Source organism: Erpetoichthys calabaricus, chromosome 13 (genome assembly GCF_900747795.2).
Source record: "Erpetoichthys calabaricus chromosome 13, fErpCal1.3, whole genome shotgun sequence".
NCBI classification, from domain to species: domain Eukaryota; kingdom Metazoa; phylum Chordata; class Cladistia; order Polypteriformes; family Polypteridae; genus Erpetoichthys; species Erpetoichthys calabaricus.
Genome location: NC_041406.2, coordinates 5,278,923 through 5,305,696, shown reverse-complemented (window position 1 = coordinate 5,305,696; position 26,774 = coordinate 5,278,923). Strand labels below are relative to the sequence as shown.

At 41.0% G+C, this 26,774-nt stretch overlaps 1 protein-coding gene across 1 annotated transcript in view; it reads left to right on the top strand.

Annotated features, from left to right (window-relative positions):
• The window catches only part of LOC114663947 (copine-4), a 391,714-nt gene that overhangs the window by 149,742 nt on the left and 215,198 nt on the right, over positions 1-26,774 (top strand). Inside the window, exons 4-5 of the mRNA XM_028817904.2 lie at positions 4,810-4,884; positions 8,417-8,500. Coding sequence (XP_028673737.1) covers positions 4,810-4,884; positions 8,417-8,500 — 159 coding nt within the window. The remainder of the gene's footprint in view (positions 1-4,809; positions 4,885-8,416; positions 8,501-26,774) is intronic.

Below are 26,774 nucleotides of genomic sequence, written 5' to 3'. Positions count from 1 at the left end.
TTCCTGCCTTACGCCCTGTGTTGGCTGGGATTGGCTCCAGCAGATCCCCTGACCCTGTAGTTTGAATATAGCAGGTTGGATAATGACTGACTAATAATATAACACCTTAGATAGATAGATGGATAGATAGACAGATAGGAAAGGTGCTATATAACAAATAATAATACCCTTAATTTACATAGCATCTTTTAGATAGATAGATTTGAAAGGTGCTGTGCATTATAACTATTTCATCACTATACAGTATGATGCAACAACAACAAATAAGAGTTTAGCTAAGCATTGTGGTCTGTGGATACCCAATGTATTAAAACACTGTGACTATTTTATCACAGCTTGTTTGTCTTTCCAGTTAGAAATGTTAACTTCCTTTCAGTTACTTTATTAGACACTAGCAAAATACCCGCGCTTCGCAGCGGAGAAGTAGTGTGTTAAAGAGGTTATGTAAACATATATATACATATACATATATATATACATATCTACATATACACATATCTACATATATATATATATACATATACACATCCACATATATATACATATATATATATATATATATACACATATCAACATAAATATACATATACTGTATATATACACACATACATAAACACACACATACACATATATACATATACACATACATATAGTGCGTTGTAACACGGGCTGTGATTGTTACATGGGAGGGAGACGACAAATCACAGCTTCCCGCTTTCTAATCGGGCCTGTGATTGGTGCTTTGACTGATGCCCAGATCCCACAGTATGTCCCCTTAGGAGAGGCGTTAGGCAAGTGTAATTGAATAGCGATGCTGCAAGTTTAGCTTTACACCTGTTTTTAAGGCTTGTTGACTGAAAGGGGCTTTCATGAAAAAACTTAGGGCTTTGCTACAGGATACACCCTCCACAAGTTAAGGAAGTAAAAATAAAGGTATATATTTCTGTTTTACTTAAACCTTTTAAGTTTGTATGCGGGCGGCATGGTGGCGCAGTGAAAGGTGCCAGTTAGGAGACCCGGGTTCGCTTCCCTGCGTGGAGTTTGAATGTTCTCCCCGTGTCTGTCTGGGTTTCCTCCGGGTACTCCGGTTTCCTCCCACAGTCCAAAGACATGCAGGTTAGGTGCATTGGTGATTCTAAATTGTCCCTGGTGTGTGGGTGTGTGCGCCCTGCGGTGGGCTGGCACCTTGCCCGGGGTTTGTTTCCTGCCTTGTGCCCTGTGTTGTCAGGGATTGGCTCCTGTATTTAGGATATAGCGGGTTGGATAATGGATGGATGGACATTTGTATGCATAGCCCCATTTGCCCGTTTTCGTTTTTTTTCTTTCTTCAGTAATATTTCAGCAAACCCGGAGCTTGTCAGTTCAAATCCTGGTACTGACACCACTGTGTGACCCTGAGGAAGTCACTTCACCTGCCTGTGCTGCAAAAAACAAAAGTAATGTAAGAAATTGTACCTCAGATGTTGCAAGTTGCTGGAATAAAGGCATAAGTCAAATAGATAAATATGTATTATACACATAGGAACTATTCATTTCTTTTCAGTTAAGTCATCTGCAGCAAACCTTTATAAATGAGGGTTTCTCCTTTTTAGATAGTGCAAACTGTTTCTTCTTCATTGAGGTTTTCTCTTGGAGAGCTTTTTTCATTTCATTGAAAATTAAAGCAGCAGCTGCCAAAATATGTAGCTTTCTTATTAATTTTTCAACATTGTGTAAAATAACTTTATAAAGTAACATAAAAGGTTTAAATACTCGTTATCCTTTTACACTAAAATATTACTAAAGAGATACAAAAAAAGTAAAATGCATATGTTGTTTTTCTTTAAGGAGATTAAATATTACTGAGAAAGAAAAAAAAAACCTAAAACAGCCAAATGGGGCTATGCATACGAACTTAAAAGGTTTAAATAAAACAGAAATATATTCTTTTATTTTTACTTCCTTAACTTGTGGAGGGTGTATCCTGTAGCAAAGCCCTAAGTTTTTTCATGAAAGCCCATTTCAGTCAATAAGTCTTAAAAAGAGGTGTAAAGATATTGACAATAAGCTACGCAAACCCACCAAGACATGGAATCGTGTAAATCAAGGCGCGGGTCGAAAAACACCATCCCATACTATTAGTTAACGATTAACACATTTCTATATGTATTGTAAGCATACAATACAACTGATAATATGTTGCGCTTATTTATCTGGTGTACCGACATTTTTGCGCGTTTAACAGCTGAAATCTAACGTGGTTTGTGCCTTTCAGAATGAAAACAGTTTGCATTCAATTTTTTAATAAAAAGTGAGCTTTTAAGCCTGAGAAATCACCCCGTAAATGCACACGTTTAATTCTTTATCACTTCAAACAACTGAACTATCCAGAACATTTCAGGCATACATCCAGCATTCAAACTATGTATAAAAAGCACAACTGTTAAAGGAATTCAGCATTTCTTAATTGAAAATGTTCCTTTAATCGTCAACATGTCTCAATGAGTCGTTCTGGTGGTTTTACTTGACGTTTTGATATTCTGGTTAATTGTGTTTGCAGTTGAGATGTTCTTTCCTGATTAATACTTGTTTTCTCGTTAATATTTGTTTCGCTGGTGTTAGTGTTCTGATTAGAGGTTATTGGTCCTTTGATGTCTCGACGGTTTCTTCTTAGAGCAGCTCCTATTACGCAATTCCGTCACATACTGGTCTATTGTTTCTCCGCTTTTCTGGAAACATGTAAAAAAACTTGTGCCACTCAAACGTCACATTGCGCTTTGGGTTGCAATACGTTTCGAATTTTTCAACTATTTTGTTCAATTTCATATTGTCTCCAACTTCTTCAAACTGAAAATTGTTATACACCTCTAGCGCCTCTTCGCCAATTACATGTAGAAGCATAGACGCTTTCATTTTTTCACTTCTCCTATCTGCTTCAATCGCAGCAAGATACAACTCGAATCTCTGTTTAAATCTTCTCCAATTTTCAGCTACATTTCCCTTTAACTGGAGATTTGGTGGAGGCTGTAACCCTAACATATTTTTTTTTCTCTTTTGCTAGAACGTCTTAGCGCTTTCTGATCACGTTTTCGGGTTACTCACAGACACGCGACTCGTTCAAAAGCTGAACCTCTTCTTCACATTCCTCTTCCAATCCGCCACTTCTGACACCATGTAGCGATCTTGTTAGGTTCGTAGTTTAATCAATACACAGGATTGAAAGATATAATAACTTTTTAATAGACAGACTTTAGAGACATTTACTGTACAAGTTACTACTCGTTCTTTAGTTCACGCCAATTCTCCTACTTGCATTGGCATTCACAGGCATTACTAATCATTCTGTAAGTATCCCTTAATAAACCTTACTAATCAACTATCATTACAAAATCCAACGTGGTTTGTGCCCTTCAGAATGAAAACAGTTAGCATTTACCTTTTTAATAAAAGGCGAGCTTTTAAGCCTGAGAAATCACCCCGTAAATGCACACGTTTAATTGCACATGTGTTAATATGTATGCTTACACAGTATTAAAAGACACTCAAAAATTAACGTCATTTACCTTCGTTCCCGCGTTTGACTCTTGCTGTAAATCTCTTCCTTGTTTTTAGTTCACGTGATTACGTAGGAGGCGTGATGACGCGATACGTGACTCCGCCTCCTCCATTAGAGTATATGGACATAAAACAGGTTCCAGTTATGACCATTACGCGTAGAATTTCGAAATGAAACCTGCCTAACTTTTGTAAGTAAGCTGTAAGGAATGAGCCTGCCAAATTTCAGCCTTCCACCTACACGGGAAGTTGGAGAATTAGTGATGAGTGAGTCAGTCAGTGAGGGCTTTGCCTTTTATATATATAGATGTAGTCAGAAAGTGGATGCTATCTATCTATCTATCTATCTATCTATCTATCTATCTATCTATCTATCTATCTATCTATCTATCTATCTATCTATCTATCTATCTATCTATCTATCTATCTATCTATCTATCTATCTATCTATCTATCTATCTATATTAAGATTAGCATGTCTTGATTTCTATTCAACTGTTATAACTATATCATTTTCATATTTTGCTTGTGTTTTAATGTCACCTGACCCCATTATTTCAATGTAAACCCACTAAGTCCTTTTGCAGGAGTTTCTTTCTGTCAGTTAGCGTCTCCAATCTTGCATTTATAATTGAAGCTCCTTGTACCCACATGTTGCACTTTGCACTCTTCTACACTAAATTGCATTTCCCACGTGTTCATCGGTGAATCCCACACTCAAAGACATCAGTGGAAATGAAGGGGAAGACCATTTCATTTTGACCCAGGAAGCACTTCTTTCCTCAAAGAGCTTTGGGTATCAGTAACAAGCTCCTGAGACCCGCCCGTCGTTGAAGCAGACATCTTGACAGCCTTTATGAACCTCCTAGGTGAGACGTTGAGACAGCTTAGCTATTGGCCAAACACACGAGCCTGATGGATTGAATGTTCTTCTGTGGTTTGTCACATTTTCTTCTGTTTGCATGTTACGTTCAGCTCTGATGGTCATGCAGATCTTTTGTTTTTTTTGCTGCCACCTCAGCATTTGCTTCTCCCTCCAGTTTTATGATCATCTGCGAATTTCCAAAGCCATACTAGCAATGCCAGAATAATGTCATTAATGTAGATCAGAAACAGCGGTGGTCCAAGGACAGACTCCCGAGGGACACCCCTGATTCCTTTAGCCCTCGTGGAGCGGCGTTCTCCTATCCTCTTATCTGCTCACTTTGTTCTTCTCACGAAGCAATTCAGGAGCTTCCACGACTAACCTGATATATCCTCATCTCTCCCTTTTAGGTGATTGCTGAAGAGCTTTCTGGGAACGACGACTACGTTGAACTTTCTTTTAGTGCAAGAAAATTGGATGACAAGGTAAGAAGCCCTATTACGGCCCTTTCATTTATACATTTGAGGGATCATCCTTGTTCTTGTCACCTTCTCCCATTCCATGAACTCATTTCATTAACTACACATTTGCAGTTTTTTCCATTCAATTCTCTGCTCATGGCTGGATAACTCAGCGAGTTCTCCTAAAGTGAAGCAGTTGTGTGGGGCCGATGGCAATGGAGTGCAGCAGGATGCCGAGAAGGGAGACCGGAGAGGAGGGTCGGATGATTTGTTGTGAACAACCTGCCCGGCCGCTCTGCCTCTTTAATAAAGTGGATTGGTTTAAATGGTGAATTCATCTTGTAGCGCCACGTTGCTCCGAGTGCCAACGGACTTACATGCCCTTTACATCGCACACTTAGGTACAGTCGTGTGAAACAGTAAGTACACCCCATGAAAATGATTGACTTTTTCAACATATTTGAACGGCGTAATGGAACCAGAGCCATCGGTGAGCCCCAAACCCCCAAACACGATCACAACAAGAGTTCAAATGAAGAAGTGTTTATTAAACACACCTGCACAAAGTTGCAAAAGCACACAAACACAGGTTCTCTCTCTTTCTTGGTCCACGATACTCTCTTCTTCTTGCCACACTGCCTTCCTCCACTTGTGTGTTGCCCTACGTCCTCCCAGCTCTGACTCACCTGGATAAGGGAGTGCGGCTCCTTTTACTTCCAGTGCCAGGGCTACTGCCCGATGGAAGACACTTCCGAGTCATATGGATGTCCCAAATTTTTGGGGAGTGTATCTCCCTGCTGCTGCACCCCCTTGCGGTTAACCCACGGACCCCAGCAGGGTTGTGCTGGCGGACTACAACTCCCAGCATTCCCTGCTGGATCCTGAATGGGCACCGATATGGGTGGCTGCTGCCATTACTTGGTTTCCTGAAATACTTGAACAGGTTTCTGTCATTTATTAACCCTTTAATACATCTAAAATGGAAGCTATATTTTAATAAGGAAAGCAGTCCAAAACACTTTACATGCAGTAACTATAGTACCCCCTTAAATGGCTATGTGACCCCTAAGTCTAATTTTTTCTAATATTTTTCTTCATGCCAGGCTTGACGTTGTTTTGCTATTGACATCTGTTCAATGCTTACATGGACTCGGCGTTGGGCAGAGTCATGGGGTCCAGTGGCTATGGTGTTAGTGAAGAAAGTATCACTGATCTTGACTTTGCTGACAATGCTGTGATCTTCATGGAGTCAATGGAGGCTCTGATCAGGGGTCTCGAGAAACTGAGTGAGGAGTCAGAGTGTCTGGGCCAGCGAGTGTCCTGATAAAAACCAACATTCAGGCCTTTAATGACTTCTTGGGTACGGCTGTCAGCAGGGTGTCTGTCTGCAGAGAGAGTGTCGACCTCATCGAGAGGTTTACTTACCTCAGCAGTGACATTCATGTCTCTCGTGACTCTTCCTATGAAGTCAGTAGATGGATTGGGAGAGCATTGAGGGTCATGAGGTCGCTGGAAAGGGGTGTGTGGTGTTCCTGATATCTCTGCAAAAGGATGAAGGTCCAAGTCTTTAGAGTCCTGATGCTTCCTGTTTGTGAGACATGGACACTATCCAGTGATCTGAGATGAAGACTGGACTCGTTCAGTACTGTGTCTCTTCGGAGAATCCTTGGGCAGTGCTGGTTTGACTTTGTGTTGCTCACGGAGTCCCAAATGAGGCACATGACCTGCATTGTGAGGGAGCGTCAGTTATGGCACTACGGCCATGTGGCGTGATTCCCTGAGGGTGATCTGGCTTATTGCTGAGGACCCGAGTGGCTGGACCAGGCCAAGGGGATGCCTATGTAACAGCTGGCTGCGACAGACAGATGAGTGGGACTGGACGACATGTTTGCCCTTGCCAAGCAGAATCCCAAGCTGTTTCTCAAGCAGAGGCTGATGGTGCAAGGAACCTAATCAGAATTGGCAGATGTTAAGAGTGGTGTCCAGCAGGGGGCAGTGCTGAGGCTGCTGCTATTTTTAGATAGATAGATAGATAGATAGATAGATAGATAGATAGATAGATAGATAGATAGATAGATAGATAGATAGATAGATAGATAGATAGATACTTTATTAATCCCAATGGGAAATTCACAATAAATATAAATATAAATGATTTAGATAGGAATAATAAGTAACAAGCTGGTTAAGTTTGCAGATGATACGAAGATAGGTGGATTAGCAGATAATTTGGAATCCATTATATCATCACAGAAGGACTTGGACAGCAGACAGGCATGGGCAGATTTATGGACAATGAAATTTAATGTCAGTAAATGTAAAGAATTACACATAGGAAGTAAAAATGTGAGGTTTGAATACAAAATGGGCGGTGAGAAAATCGAGAGTCCACCTCATGAGAAGGATTTAGGAGTCATAGTGGACTCTAAGTTATTGACTTCCAGAAAGTGTTCAGAAGCCATTAAGAAGGCTAACAGAATGTCAGGTTATATAGCGCCTTGATGTGTGGAGTACAAGTCACAGGAGGTTGTGCTCAAGCTTCATAACACACTGGTGAGGCCTCATCTGGAGTCCTGTGTGCAGTTTTGGGCCCACCAGACATAACAACACTAGAGAAAATCTAGAGAAGAGCTGATTCCACGGCTACAGGGGATGAGTTATGAGGAAAGATTAAAAAAGACTTGAGTCTAACACTTACATTAGGTTTAGGTCTTGTTAGGTTTTAATTCACAATTGAAGGTCTGAAAATCGAGAGTACACCTCATGAGAAGGATTTAGGAGTCGTAGTGGACTCTAGGTTATTGACTTCCCGACAGTGTTCAGAAGCCATTAAGAAGGCTAACAAAATGTCAGGTTATATAGCGCCTTGATGTGTGGAGTACAAGTCACAGGAGGTTGTGCTCAAGCTTCATAACACACTGGTGAGGCCTCATCTGGAGTCCTGGGTGCAGTTTTGGGCCCACCAGACATAGCAGCGCTAGAGGAAGTCCAGTGAAGAGCAACTCGGCTGACTACAGGGTTACAGGAGATGAGTTATGAGGAAAGATTCCAAAAGCTGAGCCTACACAGAAGATTAAGAGGAGACCTGACTGTAGTGTTTAAAATTATGAACAGAATTAGTCCAGTGGATCGAGACAGTGACTTTAAAATTAGTTCATCAAAAACACGGGGACACAGTTGGAAACTTGTTAAGGGGAAATTTCACACAAACATTAGGAAGTTTTTCTTCACACAAAGAACGATAGACACTTGGAATAAGTGACCAAGTAGTGTGGTAGACAGGAGGACTTTAGGGACTTTCAAAACTTGACTTGATGTTTTTTGGAAGAATTAAGTGGACAGGACTGGTGAACTTTGTTGGGCTGAATGGCCTGTTGTCGTCCAGATTGTTCTAATGTTATTCTTCTTTTCTTGGATGTCTTGGTATTGCCTGACTGTGTCTTCAGCTTTTGGTAACCGTGCCCTGTTTTCTGTAATCCTCTTTCCAAATTGACGTTCCTCTGAGTGATCGTCCCTCCTCTTCTCCTGACTCACCTTTCTTATTTTTCTTTTGCAGGACTTTTTCAGCAAGTCAGATCCATTTCTGGAAATTTTCAGAGTAAATGATGATGCCACACAGCAGCTGGTGCACAGGACTGAGGTACATGTGAATCTTTTAAGCTCTGAATATGTCAAAAAAAAAAGTTAAGGAAACGATAGAAATCACGTAGAGCTGTAAAATGGAGCTCTTTCATGGAGTAGTTGTTGCGGTTTTTTCGTTTTACCGTCCGTTAGATCTTGTGAGCTGTTTGGGATACTAAACAGCATTATCATGGCCTCCTACCGGTACATTCAATGGATTCAGAAAGTCCCCAGACCCCTTCATTTTCTGCACTCTTTCAGCTGCTCTTCCTCATGGATGACCTCAAAAGATCACTGACTTGCTTTAGAGTTTCAAGCCTGCATCGTTCAACCCGAGATCTTTGTTACACCAGAAAGTCGTCATACGTTGGACTCAGAAAGTCTTCAGATCCCTTCGCTGTATTGTGTTGTACATTTCATTTACTGTGTGTGTGTACTCGCTTGCCTGGCTCATCCTCGGGTACTTTATCAGCGTTTTCGGGTTTCAAGAGGCTCCAGGAAGCAGCCAAGTCGTGTGGAGCCGACCCGGGCCGTCACAAGTTGATTTAATTTTGGGTGCCACGGTGGCGCAGTGCTGCCCCACAACAAGGAGATCCAGGTTTAAATGTGCAGGTGAGGTGCGTTGTCGTTGCTAAATTGGCCCGTGTGAGGGTTCAACTTATGCAATGGACTGATGTCCCATTCTGGGATTGTCCCTGCTTGGGGCCCAGGATGAAGTGCGTTTAGAAAAATGGCCGAATGGATAGTGTGACAGTACCAGGGGCATCAGATACCCTCAAAACCCCAAACACGAATACACAGAGAGTCCCGGGTCCAAATAAAGAAAGGTTTATTCCACAATCCCTTCACAGTAGCACAAGCACCTGTTATTTCTTTCCACAGACCACAAGTCTTCTCACACTGCCCACTCCTCCATTTGAGTTTTGCTCCACGTCCTCCAAGCTCTGACCTGCCTGGATAAGGGAGTGGGGTCCTTTTTTATTATGGACCTGGGAAAACTTCTGGTGCTAGAGCCCCTTGCCTGATGGAAGTACTTCATGGTCATACGGAAGTCCCACTTATTAGGGCAGCGGTTCTCAAACTTTCATATTTCATGCCCCCCCCCCCCTTTTCTACCTGGAATAATTCTGCGCCCCCTGCATAGTATAAGATAGATGAGAATAACCCAACTAATAAAGGTATGATACTTGTGCGGTGTCGCGGTATCCTATCATTTTTACTTCCATAAGATTTGCATGTGCTCAGCTAACTTCAATGAAATATTTGTAATTTATTTTTTTAAAGTGCTTTAATAACTGTTAAAATGCCTTGTGTGGTTTTTGGTAGTAATTCTAATCCCAAAAACAAAGAATAAATTATTTATTCTTATTTAATTGTTTTTTTACAGTGCATCCTGAAAGTATTCACAGTGCATCATTACTTTTTCCACATTTTGTTATGTTGCAGCCTTATTCCAAAATGGATTCAATTCATTTTTTTCCTCAGAATTCTACACACAACACCCCATAATGACAACGTGAAAAAAGTTTACTTGAGGTTTTTGCAAATTTATTAAAAATAAAAAAATTGAGAAAGCACATGTACATAAGTATTCACAGCCTTTGTCATGAAGATCAAAATTGAGCTCAGGTTCATCCTGTTTCCCCTGATCATCCTTGAGATGTTTCTGCACTTCATTGGAGTCCACCTGTGGTAAATTCAGTTGACTGGACATGATTTGGAAAGGCACACACCTGTCTATAGAAGGTCCCACAGTTGACAGTTCATGTCAGAGCACAAACCAAGCATGAAGTCAAAGGAATTGTCTGTAGACCTCCGAGACAGGATTGTCTCGAGGCACAAATCTGGGGAAGGTTACAGAAAAATTTCTGCTGCTTTGAAGGTCCCAATGAGCACAGTGGCCTCCATCATCCGTAAGTGGAAAAAGTTTGAAACCACCAGGACTCTTCCTAGAGCTGGCTGGCCATCTAAACTGAGCGATCGGGGGAGAAGGGCCTTAGTCACGGAGGTGACCAAGAACCCGATAGTCACTCTGTCAGAGCTCCAGAGGTCCTCTGTGGAGAGAGGAGAACCTTCCAGAAGGACACCATCTCTGCAGCAATCCACCAATCAGGCCTGTATGGTAGAGTGGCCAGACGGAAGCCACTCCTTAGTAAAAGGCACATGGCAGCCCGCCTGGAGTTTGCCAAAAGGCACCTGAAGAACTCTCAGACCATGAGAAAGAAAATTCTCTGGTATGATGAGACAAAGATTGAACTCTTTGGTGTGAATGCCAGGTGTCACGTTTGGAGGAAACCAGGCACCGCTCATCACCAGGCCAATACCATCCCTACAGTGAAGCATGGTGGTGGCAGCATCATGCTGTGGGGAACTGGGAGACTAGTCAGGATAAAGAGAAAGATGACTGCAGCAATGTACAGAGACATCCTGGATGAAAACCTGCTCCAGAGCGCTCTTGACCTCAGACTGGGGCGACGGTTCATCTTTCAGCAGGACAACGACCCTAAGCACACAGCCAAGATATCTAAGGAGTGGCTTCAGGACAACTCTGTGAATGTCCTTGAGTGGCCCAGCCAGAGCCCAGACTTGAATCCGAATGAACATCTCTGGAGAGATCTTAAAATGGCTGTGCACCGACGCTTCCCATCCAACCTGATGGAGCTTGAGAGGTGCTGCAAAGAGGAATGGGCCAAACTGGCCAAGGATAGGTGTGCCAAGCTTGTGGCATCATATTCAACAAGACTTGAGGCTGGAATTGCTGCCAAAGGTGCATCGACAAAGTATTGAGCAAAGGCTGTGAATACTTATGGACATGGGATTTCTCAGTTTTTTTATTTTTAATAAATTTGCAAAAACCTCAAGTAAACTTTTTTCACGTTGTCATTATGGGGTGTTGTGTGTAGAATTCTGAGGAAAAAAATGAATTTACTCCATTCTGGAATAAGGCTGTAACATAACAAAATGTGGAAAAAGTGATGCGCTGTGAATACTTTCTGGATGCACTGTATGTAAAGAAACGATTAAATATATTTTAATTTTAAAAAAATCTCGTAAACGAGGAAACCGATCTGCGCGAGACGAACGTATTTTCGTCTTATAAACATTATACCGCTGTTAGTTATATCATGAAAATAACTCAATACGCAGTAAATTATTTAACTCAATTTGTCAATATTGGCTACGCTGATACGATACGTCTCGAACTTTAAAGCAGGCACCTACTAGTCATTAGATCTATGCCTTAGAAATGTTTTATTTTAATTTTAGTTATAATGCATTCGTTGTGAGTATATGCTTGCAAATTTAAATTTGAAATAAAAAGGATAAAAAATGAATTTATTCGACACCCCCCTTGTACAGCTTTGGCGCCCCCCCCCCCCCCCCCCCCAGGGGGTCGTGCCCCACAGTTTGAGAACCGCTGTATTAGGGAGTGCATCTCCCTGCAGCACCACCTTGTGGCACCCACAGACCCCAACACGGTTGCGCTGCCGAACTACAACTCCCAGCATTCCCTGCTGGTACCTGAATGGGTGCCAGTATGAAGGGTTGCTGTCATCTAGCACCTGGAGAGGAATAGAAAGTCCAGCCACCATAAAAAACCTGCCACTGGTTCTATTCCATCTGAACTGGTGTGGTGCTGAGGTGCCACCCGCCACATGGCTGCACTTGGGCCCTGATCTGGGTCCCTGAGTTGGTTTGTCATGTGGTGGGTGCTGCAATGCACTGTATCAGCACCTGCTCCTCACCTCCTCCTCCTCCTCGTTCTTCCACTTCTGGTGGGCTGTCCGAGAATCTCTTCTGGGTCTTGCCTCTTTCTCTAGCCTGGGTGGGATGCCTGTCTGTCCTTCAGGAACCTCCCGTGCGGGTAAGGAACCATCTCCTCTTCTGAATGCAATGGCGGTCCAGCCCATGTGGTAACTACGATAGATTTAATTTTAAATGTATAATTTTGCCATTTGTGCCCATCGATCTAAACTCACAATCTGAGAACCTAGGAGTTCATTCAGTAAAGTGCTTAACCTACACCTTAATAAAACTCTCTGGCCCTTCCATAACAATGCAACCTGTAGGCTGGGGGCAGATGGGAAATGCAAGCCGAATATTATGGTGGATTGACTTCGTTGCATTGTAGGTTTCATTTGAAATTAATACATGTGCCATTATTGCCCATCACTTTACACTCAGTGACCCATCATGAAAAAGTGAACAATATGTCTTCGGAAAGGTTTACAAATGAATGAGGAATCATAAACTGAAATCTCTCATTCCTAGAACTATTCAAACCTGTCATTAAGTACATCGTGGAAGCCCTTTTGGGCAGCAATTCTAGTGTCAAGTCTCCTTGGGGAAAGCTCTATAAGCTTGGCACACCTGGATTTGGGCAGTTGGTCCCAATCTGCCTGGCAGATCCACGCAGGCTCTGTTAGATTGGACAGGAGGGGCCTGCAAGTGGCCGTCTTCAGGCCTTTCCAGCACATGTTTTATGGGCTTTGTGTCCGAGCTTTGGCTGGGCCACTTAAGGACACACGGTGACTTGTCCCAAAGCCACTCCAGCGTTGTCTTGGCTCTATGCTTCAGGGCATTGTTGTGCTGAAAGGTGAACTGTCTCCCCCTAGTCTGAGATGACATGTACTCTGGAACACGTTTTCTTCAAGGAACTCGCTGGGTTTGGCTGCATACACCTTTCCCTCACATCTGACCGGTGTCCTCGTCCCTAATGCTGGTGGTGGCATCGTCATCTCTATAAAATTTCAACTGGCTCTCTGTGCCCAAAATGAATCCTCTAAGCTTCTACATCTAGAGCAGGGGACCCCAACTCCGGTCCTAGAGGGGTGCAATGGCTGCAGGTTTTCATTCTAACCCTTGAGTTGTTAATTAAACTCGTTCTTTAATTCCATGGCTTGTTGCTGCTCTCATTGTGCAATGGCAGACATTTCTGAAATTGTTGATTTACTCTTTTCTGTGAGTACTGGGGACCTGAGCAGATCAGCATTCCTGAGACCTTCATCTTTCTTTATTTTCAGATGTTGTATGATGGACACCAGTTGTTTTGGCTCATGTTGTATCTCATTATTGTTTGTGTTGTGTATTTGCATGTTCAGTAACAAGTTAAATTTATATTGATGTTGATTGACATTCCTGTTGTTGCTAATTTCCTGTAGGATGTTAGTGGGTGGGATTTTAGAAGGAAAAAGGAAGTTCTTAAGAAAAAAGGTTTTTGTTTCTATTTTTTTACGGAGAGAACCTAATGAGAAACTGACACAATTTTACAGTTATCCATCCATCCATCCATTTTCCAACCCGCTGAATCCGAGCACAGGGTCACGGGGGTCTGCTGGAGCCAATCCCAGCCAACACAGGGCACAAGGCAGGAACCAATCCTGGGCAGAGTGCCAACCCACCGCAGGGCACACAAACAAACACACCAAGCACACACTAAGGACAATTTAGGATCGCCAATGCACCTAACCTGCATGTCTTTGGACTGTGGGAGGAAACCCACGCAGACACGGGAAGAACATGCAAACTCCACGCAGGGAGGGCCAGGGAAGCGAACCTCAGGTCTCCTAACTGCGAGGCAGCAACGCTACACACTGTGCCACCCCATTAGGAACATGCAAGTTAGAATTTCATTGTTTTATGGACAAATTCAAACAAATTTGAACTTTGTGTTATCGAGGAGCGAAATTTGACGTTAGGTTGGTGTTCTCTCACACCTTAAAGGCTGAGTTTGATTTTATTACAGTTTTTAAGGGTTATTTTTTTTTTTAAAGATATTTCTTCATAAGTATGGTATGTGTGCATTTACCATGTGAAACTGTGTTCCAAATTCCAGCATCCATCCATCCATCCATTTTCCAACCTAGCATTTTCTGTTAAATTTAAAAATCACCTGTGCACAGGTGCTTACAATGGAAGCCGTGGGGCACGAAGCACCCCTTGAAAATAAGAGCCTAAAAACATATCAAGTACGCCCTCTTTGAATTTCGATAAGCGAAAACATACGTTTACACATGTGTGTGTGTGACAACAAAAGGCATCTGGAAATAATTGTTTTATCGCACACTTCTGGTACTATTTGTCTCAAGATAAGGATACGTTTTCTATTGGCTTGTGGGAGTTCTCACGTAAATATGAAAGTAAATCAAAACCAACTACGTGACACAAACAGTTGGCTGTGATTTGGTCTTTCAAGAGGAAACCACAACCCGGAAGTGAGTTATGAAGAAAGATTAAAAGAGCTGAACCTTTACAGGAGATTAAGAGGAGACCTGACTGAAGTGTTTAAAATTATGAAGGAAATTAGTGCAGTGGATCGAGACGGTGACTTTAAAATGAGTTACATAAAAAACCATAGACACCTGGGATAAGTGACCAAGTAGTGTGGTGGACAGTTGGACTTTAGGGACTTTCAAAACTCGACTTGATGTTATGTTGGAGGAGTTCTGACAAAAGACAGACAGACCTCAGTATGTGCGTCTTGGGAACTGCACATGTGACATTGTGGTCAGCAACACAGGAGCGCCACAAGGGACTCTACTTTCTCTGGTCCTATTCAGCCTATATACATCAGACTTCCAATACAACTTAGAGTCCTGCCATGTGCAAAAGTTCGCTGATGACACTGCTATCGTGGGCTGCATCAGGAATGGGCTGGAGGAGGAGTATAGGGACCTAATCAAGGACTTTGTTAAATGGTGCGACTCAAACCACCTACACCTGAACACCAGCAAAACCAAGGAGCTGGTGGTGGATTTTAGGAGGCCCAGACCCCTCATGGACCTCGTGATCATCAAAGGTGACTGTGTGCAGATGGTGCAGACCTATAAATACCTGGGAGTGCAGCTGGATGATAAACTGGACTGGACTGCCAATACTGATGCGCTGTGCAAGAAAGGACAGAGCTGACTATACTTCATTAGAAGGCTGGCGTCCTTCAACATCTGCAATAAGATGCTGCAGATGTTCTATCAGACGGTTGTGGCGAGCGCCCTCTTCTATGCGGTGGTGTGCTGGGGAGGCAGCATTAAGAGGAAAGATGCCTCACGTCTGGACAAACTGGTGAGGAAGGCAGGCTCTATTGTAGGCACAGAGCTGGACAGTCTGACATCTGTGGCAGAGCGACGGGCGCTGAGCAGACTCCTATCAATCATGGAGAATCCACTGAATCCACTAAACAGTGTCATCTCCAGACAGAGGAGCAGCTTCAGTGACAGACTGCTGTCACCGTCCTGCTCCACTGACAGACTGAGGAGATCGTTCCTCCCCCAAACTATGTGACTCTTCAGTTCCACCCGGGGGGGGGGGGTAAACGTTAACATTTAACATTATACAAAGTTATTGTCTGTTTTTTACCTGCATTATTATCATTTTTTAATTTAATATTATTTATTGTATCAGTATGCTGCTGCTGGAGAATGTGAATTTCCCATTGGGATTAATAAAGTATCTATCTATCTATCTATCTATCTATCTATCTATCTATCTATCTATCTATCTATCTATCTATCTATCTATCTATCTATCTATCTATCTATCTATCTATCTATCTATCTATCTATCTATCTATCTATCTATCTATCTATCTATCTATCTATCTATCTATCTATCTGCCCTAAACTTAACCAGGAGCCAGTGTAAGGATGTAACCAAATAGTGTGGTGGACAGCAGGACTTTAAGGTCCTTCACAACTCGACTTGATGTTTTTTTTTTGAAGAATTAAGTGGCCAGGACTGGAGAGCTTTGTTAGGCCCCAAATGTCCAGATTGTTCTAATGTTCTTACAAAGACTTTAGCCTCAAAACAAATTTAAACATCCCAAAAATATGTCAAAAGCCTCGCAAGTACAAGGGTCTCCATAAACCTTGGCTCATGAACAGAATGGCCTCAAAAATGCTTTTTATAAAAAGAAAGTATTATTAACAAAAAATCAAAAACTACAAGCCAAGGTCGAAAATTCAGAGATCCAATAATTTGTAGAAATCACAAGAGTAAACACAATTGAACTCACCAGCTCCCTAGTGTAGCCACAATGACCTGAAAAGAACTGTGGAAGACCCTTCTGGAGTTATTAAGGGGAGGGGGAGGGGGGGGGGGCGGCAGCTCCTGGTGATAATTGGCAGGTGGCCCCGCCTCTTGAGGGACCACCCACAAAACACATGGAACGTAACAAAGGCAGCTTACATATGCGGACTGAATTAAAAATTAAGAATGGTGTACGTAATCAACATAAATGAAGGAATCAAAAATGAACAAAGGAGATTTGAATTTGAACCCCAAGCCTGGCTGGCACATGGCACACACACAGTTTGTTGGTTTAAACGTATTCAGTTAAACCCTCCGCTCTTAAAATATGGGAACGGTGCACACCGTCGTCTCTGGTGTTAGACATGCACATCAGTGTTTTAAGGCAGACAAGCCTCAGAAAAAGCAAACACCAGACATCTTTGTAAGCAGCTAATTCCAAGGATGCTAAATGTGTCGCTCCTTATTCAAATTGAATATTCCAGCAACGTTACAGAATCAACACCCAGTAATTCTATTTTCTGTTTGCTTTCACACGCTCTCGGTCTCCCTTGGGAGTAGCTTGGCAAGCTCCCAGTAACTCACTGTGTGTCATTTTACTGCTTCTTGTCTTCCCTCAGTGAATGTTAATGATTTGAATAGGACTGCCAAGAAACCACGGGTTACCAATGCCACCAAATGTCACGAAATGGAGCATTCCACATGGTGTAAGGCCTCCAGACTTGGAAAAGGCTTCACCCTAAAGGATTTAATCCCAGGTCCACTGGTCTGCCTCAGGTTTTGCAGACCCAAAAAGGAGAATAAAAATACACTTAAATACTCTGAATATGTAATACTAGGGTGTTGTACCGTGTTAGCCATTATGAATGTAGAGAAAAGCCAAGCAAAATGACACCTTTTATTGGCTAACTAGAAAGATTACAATATGCAAGCTTTCGAGGCAACTCAGGCCCCTTCTTCAGGCAAGATGTAATCTGTAATGAATATGTAAGAAATGCACAATAAGAGGAGGGATGACCATAAACGCCTGGTGTGTATAAAGGAGGGCAAATGAATAATAATTATGAATAGGGACTGATTAGCAAAAAAAAAATGGAAGACAATAAGGCCAAAATGTTAAGCACAGTAAAAAAAGATTTGCCTAATAGGTTGTAACGGTCGACTCGCTCTCCCAAACCGGCAGCTACACCACCAGGACCCATGGCCTGGCAAGCTGAGGATGTTAGACCCGACAAGCCATACTTCTTCCAAGTAAACTTCCCCCCAATCGACGATCAAACAGTATGTGAAATAATAATATGAGTATATATTGATAAAGACATAAATGAACAAACTTCCAAACAATATATATATCATACCCCAACCAACCCCAACATAATATTCAACCCCAAAAGTGTCCGGCGGAAAGTAATAATAAAAAGAAAAGGTGCAGCACACACAAAGTTAATATACGATACAAACCCTCACTTGAGCCCACACTGAACACGAACTCAATAAGACACACAGAAAGTACGAAACGCACATAAAAGTCCAGAAGATTTAACGGAAAATGGACAATGATTGTGAACCTGGTTCAGCTGGAAAAATTGTCCTACAGAAAGTATACGGATGAAAATGATGGCTTGCTCCTCTCCCTAGACAACAAGACACAGTCTCACTGTGCTTATCCTCGGTACGTGGTGTGATGCAGAACCCCAGGGTTTTGTGGTGCAAAGCTGTTGTAGTTGTGAATTTCCCCATGAGATTAATAAAGTATCTATCTATCTATCTATCTATCTATCTATCTATCTATCTATCTATCTATCTATCTATCTATCTATCTATCTATCTATCTATCTATCTATCTATCTATCTATCTATCTATCTATCTATCTATCTATCTATCTATCTATCTATCATAAAATGCCTTTCATATCTATCTGTCTATTATATAGTGCCTTTCATATCTATCTATCTATCTATCTATCTATCTATCTATCTATCTATCTATCTATCTATCTATCTATCTATCTATCTATCTATCTATCTATCTATCTATCTATCTATCTATCTATCATATAGTGCCTTTCAAATCTATCTGTCTATTATATAGTGCCTTTCATATCTATCTATCTATCTATCTATCTATCTATCTATCTATCTATCTATCTATCTATCTATCTATCTATCTATCTATCTATCTATCTATCTATCTATCTATCTATCTATCTATTTTGGCGTTGAAAGTGGCAGGTAGACAAAGGGGTGAATGATTTGAATCGGTGCTTTCTCCTGGCTCTGTGACGGAATGGGATGTTTTTTTTTTTCTGTCCTTCCGTTTAAATAGCAAATGAGCAGATGCAGGTGATGGGATTGATAGGACCAATTATCGTGAGGGGCCACGGTTCCACAGTGTTATCCTTCCCCCCGATTGTTTCCAGGGGAGTATATTTACATAGACACGCACACACCATGCAAACAGGAGAACGCTATGAAAGACGGGACTCAGCACAAAATACATTTACGACAATATTAATCATGTAGCACTGCTACAAGGTAGTCCACAGCAATCAGGTTGAAACCATGAACCAGAAGAATGTATATACACTCACCGGCCACTTTATTAGGTACACCTGTGCAACTGCCGTTGTCACTTGTGTACCACGTGCCCTCGTGTAAGACGCGCACTCTAATTTTTACAAAGAAAATCGCGTAATCGTAATCGCTACTATCCATGCTGAATGACAACGCCAAACTGATTCAAAAACACGAGCAAGCGAGCGAGCGAGAGAGCCCAAGCAGAAGAAGTATACATTATATTTACATTTCCTCATGTATGACGTGCACCTGATTTTCTAATGCTAATTTTCAGGAAAAATGTGCACGTGGTACACATGTAAATACAGTACTTGTTTAAGCAAATATCTAATCAGCCAATCACGTGGCAGCAACTCAATGCATTTTGGCCTGTAGACGTTGTCAAGACGAACACGCTGAAGTTCAAACAGAGCATCAGAATGAGGAAGGAGAAGGGTGATTGAAGTGACTTTGAATGTGGCATAGCTGTTGGAGCCAGATGGGCTGCTCTGAGTACTTCACAAACTGCTGATCTGCTGGGATTTTCACACACAGCCATCTCTCGGGTTTACAGAGAATGCTCTGAAAAAGGGAAAATATCATTGAGCGGCAGTTCAATGCCTTGTTGATGCCAGAGGTCAGAGTCTGAATGGCCAGACTGGTCTCAGCTGGTAGAAAAACAACAGGAACTCAAATAAGCACTCGTTACAACCGAGGTGTGCAGAAGAGCATCTCTGAACACACAACACATCAAACCTTGAGCAGGAGACCACACTGGGTGACAGTCCTGTCAGCTAAGAACAGGCAACTGAGGCTACAAGTCACACGGGCTCACCAAAACTGGACAATAGAAGATTGGAAAAAACGTTGCCTGGTCTGACGAGTCTCGATTTCTGCATGGTAGATTCAGGATTTGGCATCAACAACATGAAAGCATAGATCCATCCTGCCTTGTATCAACGGTTCAGGCCGCTGGTGGTGGTGTGATGGTGTGGAGGATATTTTCTTGGCACACTTTGGATCCCTTAGTACCAACCTTAGCATCGTTTAAATGTCACAGCCTACCTGAGTGTTGTCACTGACCATGTCCATCCCTTTAGGACCGCCATCTTCTGATGGCTACTGGATAACACGCCATGTCACAAAGCTCAGATCGTCTCAAACTGGTTTCTTGAACATGGCAATGAGTTCACTGGACTCAAATGGCCTCCACAGTCAGCAGATCTGAATCCAGCAGAGCACCTTTGGGATGTGGTGGAACAGAAGATTCACATCATGGATTTGCAGCCGACAAATTTGCAGTAACGGTGTGATGCTATCACGTCAATATGGAGCAGAATCCCTGAGGAATGTTTCCAGCACCTTGTTGAATCTATGCCACGAAGAATTAGGGCAGTTCTAATGGCAAAAGGGGGTCCAAGCTGGTACTAGCGAGGTGTGCCTAATAAAGTGGCCGGTGAGTGTATATGAAATGCTAAGATCTGTCCATCTGTCATGCGCTAATTTGCAAACCTATGGAGCTGGAACCTTGATCTTGGTCTTTATTGAAAGTTTATGACTTGATCACTTCTGGCCATTCAAAATAGTTGAGGTAGTTTAAGCCTCGTTAAAGTTTGTTACGACAAAGTTGTTATGTCAGTGAACAGATCAGATTTGAGAAATGAGAGGGTGAATTAACGAGTAACAGAAAAGGGTCACAAGTGGGAGATCAAAGACATGACTCTCAAAGCCAAAACAAGAGACAAAGACGGGCTGTCACAAAAATGACCAAAAGACATTGAGAAGGTTTGAGGCAGCCACCCGTATAATTTTTCCCGGCTACAAAATTGATTCAAAAGAACAGACATGTTCACGTGACTGAGTCCAAAACAGAACTGATTTACTAGAAACAGAGGCCAGTATGGGAAGTGATGTCATCAGGACCGGGACTGGAAGTGAGGTCGTTGGCTGCCCCAGAGCCGGGCAGGATTGTCCTTAGAATGGTCTGTATGGAATCGAGAGAGAAAATTAGTGCACTTCGCCACCCCCTGGTCTGGCATGGAATTACATGTACTCAGGCCCTTTAGTTGTCTCCTAAACACGCATGTGTGATAGGACAAAAAGGTCAGAACCAGGAAAAGCTGCAGAAAACGTGTACTAAGAGCAATACCGAACAGGGTTTTTTACCCGCAACTCAGATAAGGAAGTAAATTCCAAGATGACCTTTAATCAAGTGGTGTCTCTTTTCCCGAAGGTCGTGGCATCCAAGGACACACCTCTAGCACGGCATGACACAACCCTAACAACAGGAAGAAAACATTCAGACATCCATAGGAAATACAAAATGGTTGATGAAACGGTAACAAAAGTTTGATACGTTATTTCGCTTTGAAATTTCCAAAAAAAAAAATCATAATCATTATCGTGAACCTCAAAAAACTTGTGAAACAAATGACTGATTTTGCAAACTCGTGAGAAAAAAATGTATTAAAAAAATGAAAACAAAACTCTAACAAAAGTGATTGAGAGAGTGAAACGGTAGAAAGACAAAGAAGAGCAGCAACATCTGCTAAGCATCAAGCAAAATTGCAGAAGCTAATTATGTGACAAAGACTGAGAAATAATAATAAACAATAAAAAAAAAAAATGACACTGACATGCACAGGCAAGCAAGAAGTTTTCTGGAATAGAGCCTGAAATGTTCAAAATATAGGCCATTTTACAGGGAATCAGAAACATTTATTGTAATTAAAGCAGGGTCCCCGTCAGCCTATTGATACCTGAATCCCCCCAAACACAGTACATGTCTGTTCAGAATTAGCAGATTAGAACAATCGGAACGAGAACAGGCCATTCAGCTCAACAAAGCTCCTATCCACTGTTAAAAAAACAGACATCAAAAATATCATAGTTGTAATCAGCAACTTCGAAGTAGCAAACAATACAGTGCCTGTATTGCTGATCCACGTTTTCTCGAAGTTTTATGAACTGGAGTTAATTTTGACCCCTCATGTCTTATTAGGGTGCGAATCTCTGAGGTCAGCTGATGTGGCATATATAACTTCAAGTCCTTCTGATTTTGCTTAAGACACCTGTTGCTTTAATCTTTAGCGTAATTGTGTTATTGTCTGCATGAACTATGGTCCAGAAATGGCAGGCAACAATAGGTTGGAACCACAAAAAGCTTGACATCTTGTATAATTAGACCTCAAGATGAGCTGACTGGAATATGTGGAGGTTTTCTTATGCCGGTTTTTCAGGAGGCGGCATACCAAAAAAATAAAAGTGATATAAAAGTTTGCAATTTCATAGAACTGTCTTATTGTTGCATAACAATTATATGTAAAAACTTTGAAAGGGTAAATAAATATAAGGAAGTTGTATACCTGGAATAAGGTGAACCAGCTTCATCAGCTTCTATTGTGACTTGCAGCTCTGGGCTGAGCAGGTGCCTTGACAGAATCATATACAGTCAGTCAGTCATTTTCTAACCAGCTTAGTCCAAAACAGGGTCGCGGGGGTCTGCTGGAGCCTATCCCAGCTAACATAGGGCACAAGGTAGGAACATACCCTTGACAGGGTGCCAGTCCATTGCAGGTTGAACACACACACACAACCCAACCACACTCTAGGGACTATTTAGGATCGCCAGTTCACCTAACCTGCATGCCTATGGACTATGGGAGGAGAACATGCAAACTCCATGCAGGGAGGACCCCGGACACAAACCCTGGTCTCCTTGGCACTACCACTGCACCACCGTGCCACCCTCTGTGTTGGATATTTTGTTCATTTTATTCAACTTCTCCTGACCCCTTTGGGTACAAATTTACAGTTGACGTGGGGGCTCTGAGGCTAGAGATCTGCACTGGCAATTGGACGGTTGGCGGTTCGAATCCCGTAAATGCCAATAGGGACTCTGCTCTGTTGGGCCCTTGAGCAAGGAAGGCCCTTAACCTGCAATTGCTGAGCGCTTTGAGTAGTGAGAAAAGCACTATATAAATGCAAAGAATTATTATTATTATTACCCCTGGGAATTCAATGATGGCATTCATTTTCACCTTAGAGATTATTTTGTCTTGTTGTGAATTATTTTGAAATAATTCTGCCACCTTTTTTGAGCAGGGAGGATGTCCTTTGGAGTTGTGAACTGTCAATTGTAATGTGACGGGATAATAAAACTTCACTCCGAGTCCATATCTGTATCCCGCAGTATTTAATCCCGTCTATGTATATTTTGATCTGTCTAATGGTTTTGTATTGTGCAGATTCTGCTTTAATGGCTTTCTTTTGGTTTGAATTTACATTCTTTTTAGTGTCATTCTTTGTTTATGTGACATTTTGGGAGCCACCACGTGACCACGATTGTTTGGCCAGCTACGTCACAGAATGTATAAATATGGTGGCAGTTTTAACGTGTCTCATCCTTCGGATGGATAAACCTCACTAAACACGAGCGTTAGTTAGCATTCAAACAAGCAGGCCCTGGTGTCAGGTTTCGTTATGGTTTATCAAACTCCTTTCTGCCGCCGACTTTGCTTCTCGTGTTGCCTGCAGGTTTATTTCTTGTCTGTTCGTTTTGTCTCTTTTGGTACTGACCTGTTTGTGCTCTTTTAAATATTTATAAGCTCACACAATCATGGCCTGATTATTTTTTCCTCTTCCCACAATAATCCCTGGACACAAAGTCTCATAATATGTCCAAGGTCACGGATTTTAAGTATTAAAAAGAGATCCTCGTTTTTTTTTACCCCTTTGTTTGATGATCTGGAGGCTCAGACTTTTGTTTTTATATTTTTGACTCATCTTGTGTTTTAGTTTTGGTTTCGTAATCCTTGATCTCCTGGTATTTGACCCATTTCTGTCTTTTGACCGTGTCTTCCCATAGGGAAATATTAATGCTCAAAGGTTGATCTGTGATAGCTCATGAAACTTCGCAATGATTCTCCTTGATGTTTCATTCAAGAATCAACTTTGTCACACGTTCCTCCTACAATTACTTAGGAGAAACAGCTTTAGACAAAAAAGAGACATGAGATACACCCGAGTTAAAGGTGTCAACTTTTAGAATTTGGTTTGAAGGAGAGTGTTATATGTTGTGAGGTCTCTTTCTAGTCTTGTGTTCATCTCGTTGAAGACTTCATATTTTTTATTTATCATTATCCAAGTGTCTTACAACATTGGAGATATGATTGGTTAGATTTCTTTTGTTTTGCTAATTGGAGTACAGGCAGGCGAGTGGCTTTCTTGTGGTCACACATTGGTGTTAGAAGTGGGATCAGAGCTCACAACCTCAGGGTTTGAAGCCCAAAATCTTAAACACGATGCCTGCCTTTTGTTCTAGAAAAAGTCTGATCTTACTGGAGCAAAGTAATATAAATTAAAGAGTAATATATATGAGTAATATATAATCTTAGCTCTCTATTATAAAAAAAAAAATCTTAGAAGGAGACGAGACGTGATGTTCTCAGAGAAACACTTACATGTCCCACGAGACGAGTCTTTGTGCCAAGAGATTTAACCACTCACGGGACCGAAAATAAAAGGCAAAGAGTAGATGACAAAGTAGAACATCGTAAAGAATTCAAAAATGTTGACGCGATACACATGCAGAGCAGGTTAGATATAATGGAAGTACGAAAATTCGAAAGTCTCAATAAAAGGATAGGAAAGATTACATTAGCGCAAACAAATGGAAATTAACAGGACAGCGAAAAGAGATTGAATATATTGTTTGGATTTAAATTTTAACTTGGAAACTTGTAGATCATCTAATTCGTGTTGCAATCAGGGAAAAAAAAAGTAGTGTTTCTTCCCAATGAAGCGGTGTATCTGCGAGAATTAAAAGATTCCAAAAACGTTAGCGTGGTACACATGCAGAGCAGATTAGAGAAAAAGGAAGTATGAAAATTCGAAAGTCTCAGAAAAAGGATAGTAAACATCGCATTAGCAAAAACAAACGAAAATTATTACTCAGTGAAATAATGGAACAGCAAAAAGAGATTGAATATATTGTTCGGATTTAAACTTTAAGTCGGAGACTTGTAGATCGTCTAATTTGTGTTGCCAGTGAGAATTATAAGATTCCAAAAACATTGGAGACTTTTAACATGAGATTCTTTCAAGTCACGCCCTACTTACAACTATTTTCAAACAAGACCACCGTCATCTAACCTCTCAGTCGTGTGAATGCTTTTGTCAGACACACTTCCTGTGCTCTCAGCTCTTATAAATTTTATCAGGACATAAATTTTATATGTTCTAAATGACACGTCAACAACTAAGTGAAGAAGAAACAGCATGGACAAACATTCAGAAAAGTCGTTCTATTTATTAGAGAGAAAGAAACGATATTCACTCACAGGCAGTTATACGTTGCGTTGTCACGATGTAAGTCCAAACACGGAATCAAAACTCAATGCGATCTTGAAGAAAAGTTAATTCCAATTTGTTTTTACTAAAGTTTTAAAGTAAAAGTGAAAATAATGCATATGTAACAATTCCCATGAAAATAACAATCTCTTTAAACTGTATATCCGGTTAACCAAACCTGGGGATGGGCAAGCGAAGCCCTCTAGTACAGTATATAAAGCAGACTGTAACAATCTTGCGGTCTTATATGTATGTTATCATCCAGTTGACGATTCTGGTGTGCTCCGTAAAAGCAACCGACAGTTTTATCCTGAAAAATCCATAGTGTTATTTGTTTGTCGTTTAAAGTTTGTTATTTGTTAACTGTATTTTCATCTTGCATTATTCTTATTGTAACAATATTGCAGTGGTAATTGAATTAAATCAACCTAATAATATTAATTTAATTGTCGTTTTATTTCGTCATCAAAAATTCTGCACGTAAAAACTTATTACCACACCACAAAACAAAAATTAATTTGTCAAGTTGTGTTTTTTTTATTATATTTTTTATCATCCGGTTTCTGGTGTGCTCCATAAAAGCGACCGACAGTTTTATCACGAAAAATCTGTAGTGTTATTTGTTTCTCGTTTAATGCTTGTTTTTGTTAACTAGATTTTCATCTTGCATTTTTCTTACTGTAACAATGTTGTAGTGGTAATAGAATTAAATCGACCTAATAATAAAATTAATTTAATTGATTTTTTTTTCATTGTCAAAAATTCTGCATGTAAAAACGTATTACTACCCTACAAAACAAAAATTAATCTGTCAAAAAAACCTTAAAAAAGGCTTTGCTTTTCTCATCGTCACTACCATGAGCATATTCTGCGATTGTATTTTGATGAATATAGACTATCGATTTATTTCATAAACTGTACAAGATAAGTAAGCAATTTTATTTTTTATCTACCATAAACATCCTGTATTTATTTTGTGGATTCAGCGGCTCTCTTTGCATGTTTGTTTATTCATTAATAAACGAAATGTCATTTGTTTCGCAGCATCGTAGCTAACGTGTTGGTGTTATAATTTTTTCATAAAATAGTAATAGGAAGTTTTATTTTAATATGTTCATCATCAAAAAAACTACCATACTGATAAATAAATCTCAAGGACATTCATTAAGAATTGCTGGAATCAATTTGGAAACAGCTTGTAACTCACACAGACATGTTCAAGGGTTGGAAGGCCTAAGAACCTTTATATATTGGCTAAAGATGGAAAAACTAAAAACATTGCATGTAACAAGACACTACAGTAAACAGTACAAGCACATTAGTGAGTCTTCGATGTTTGTTACCATATACCTGTATACTTG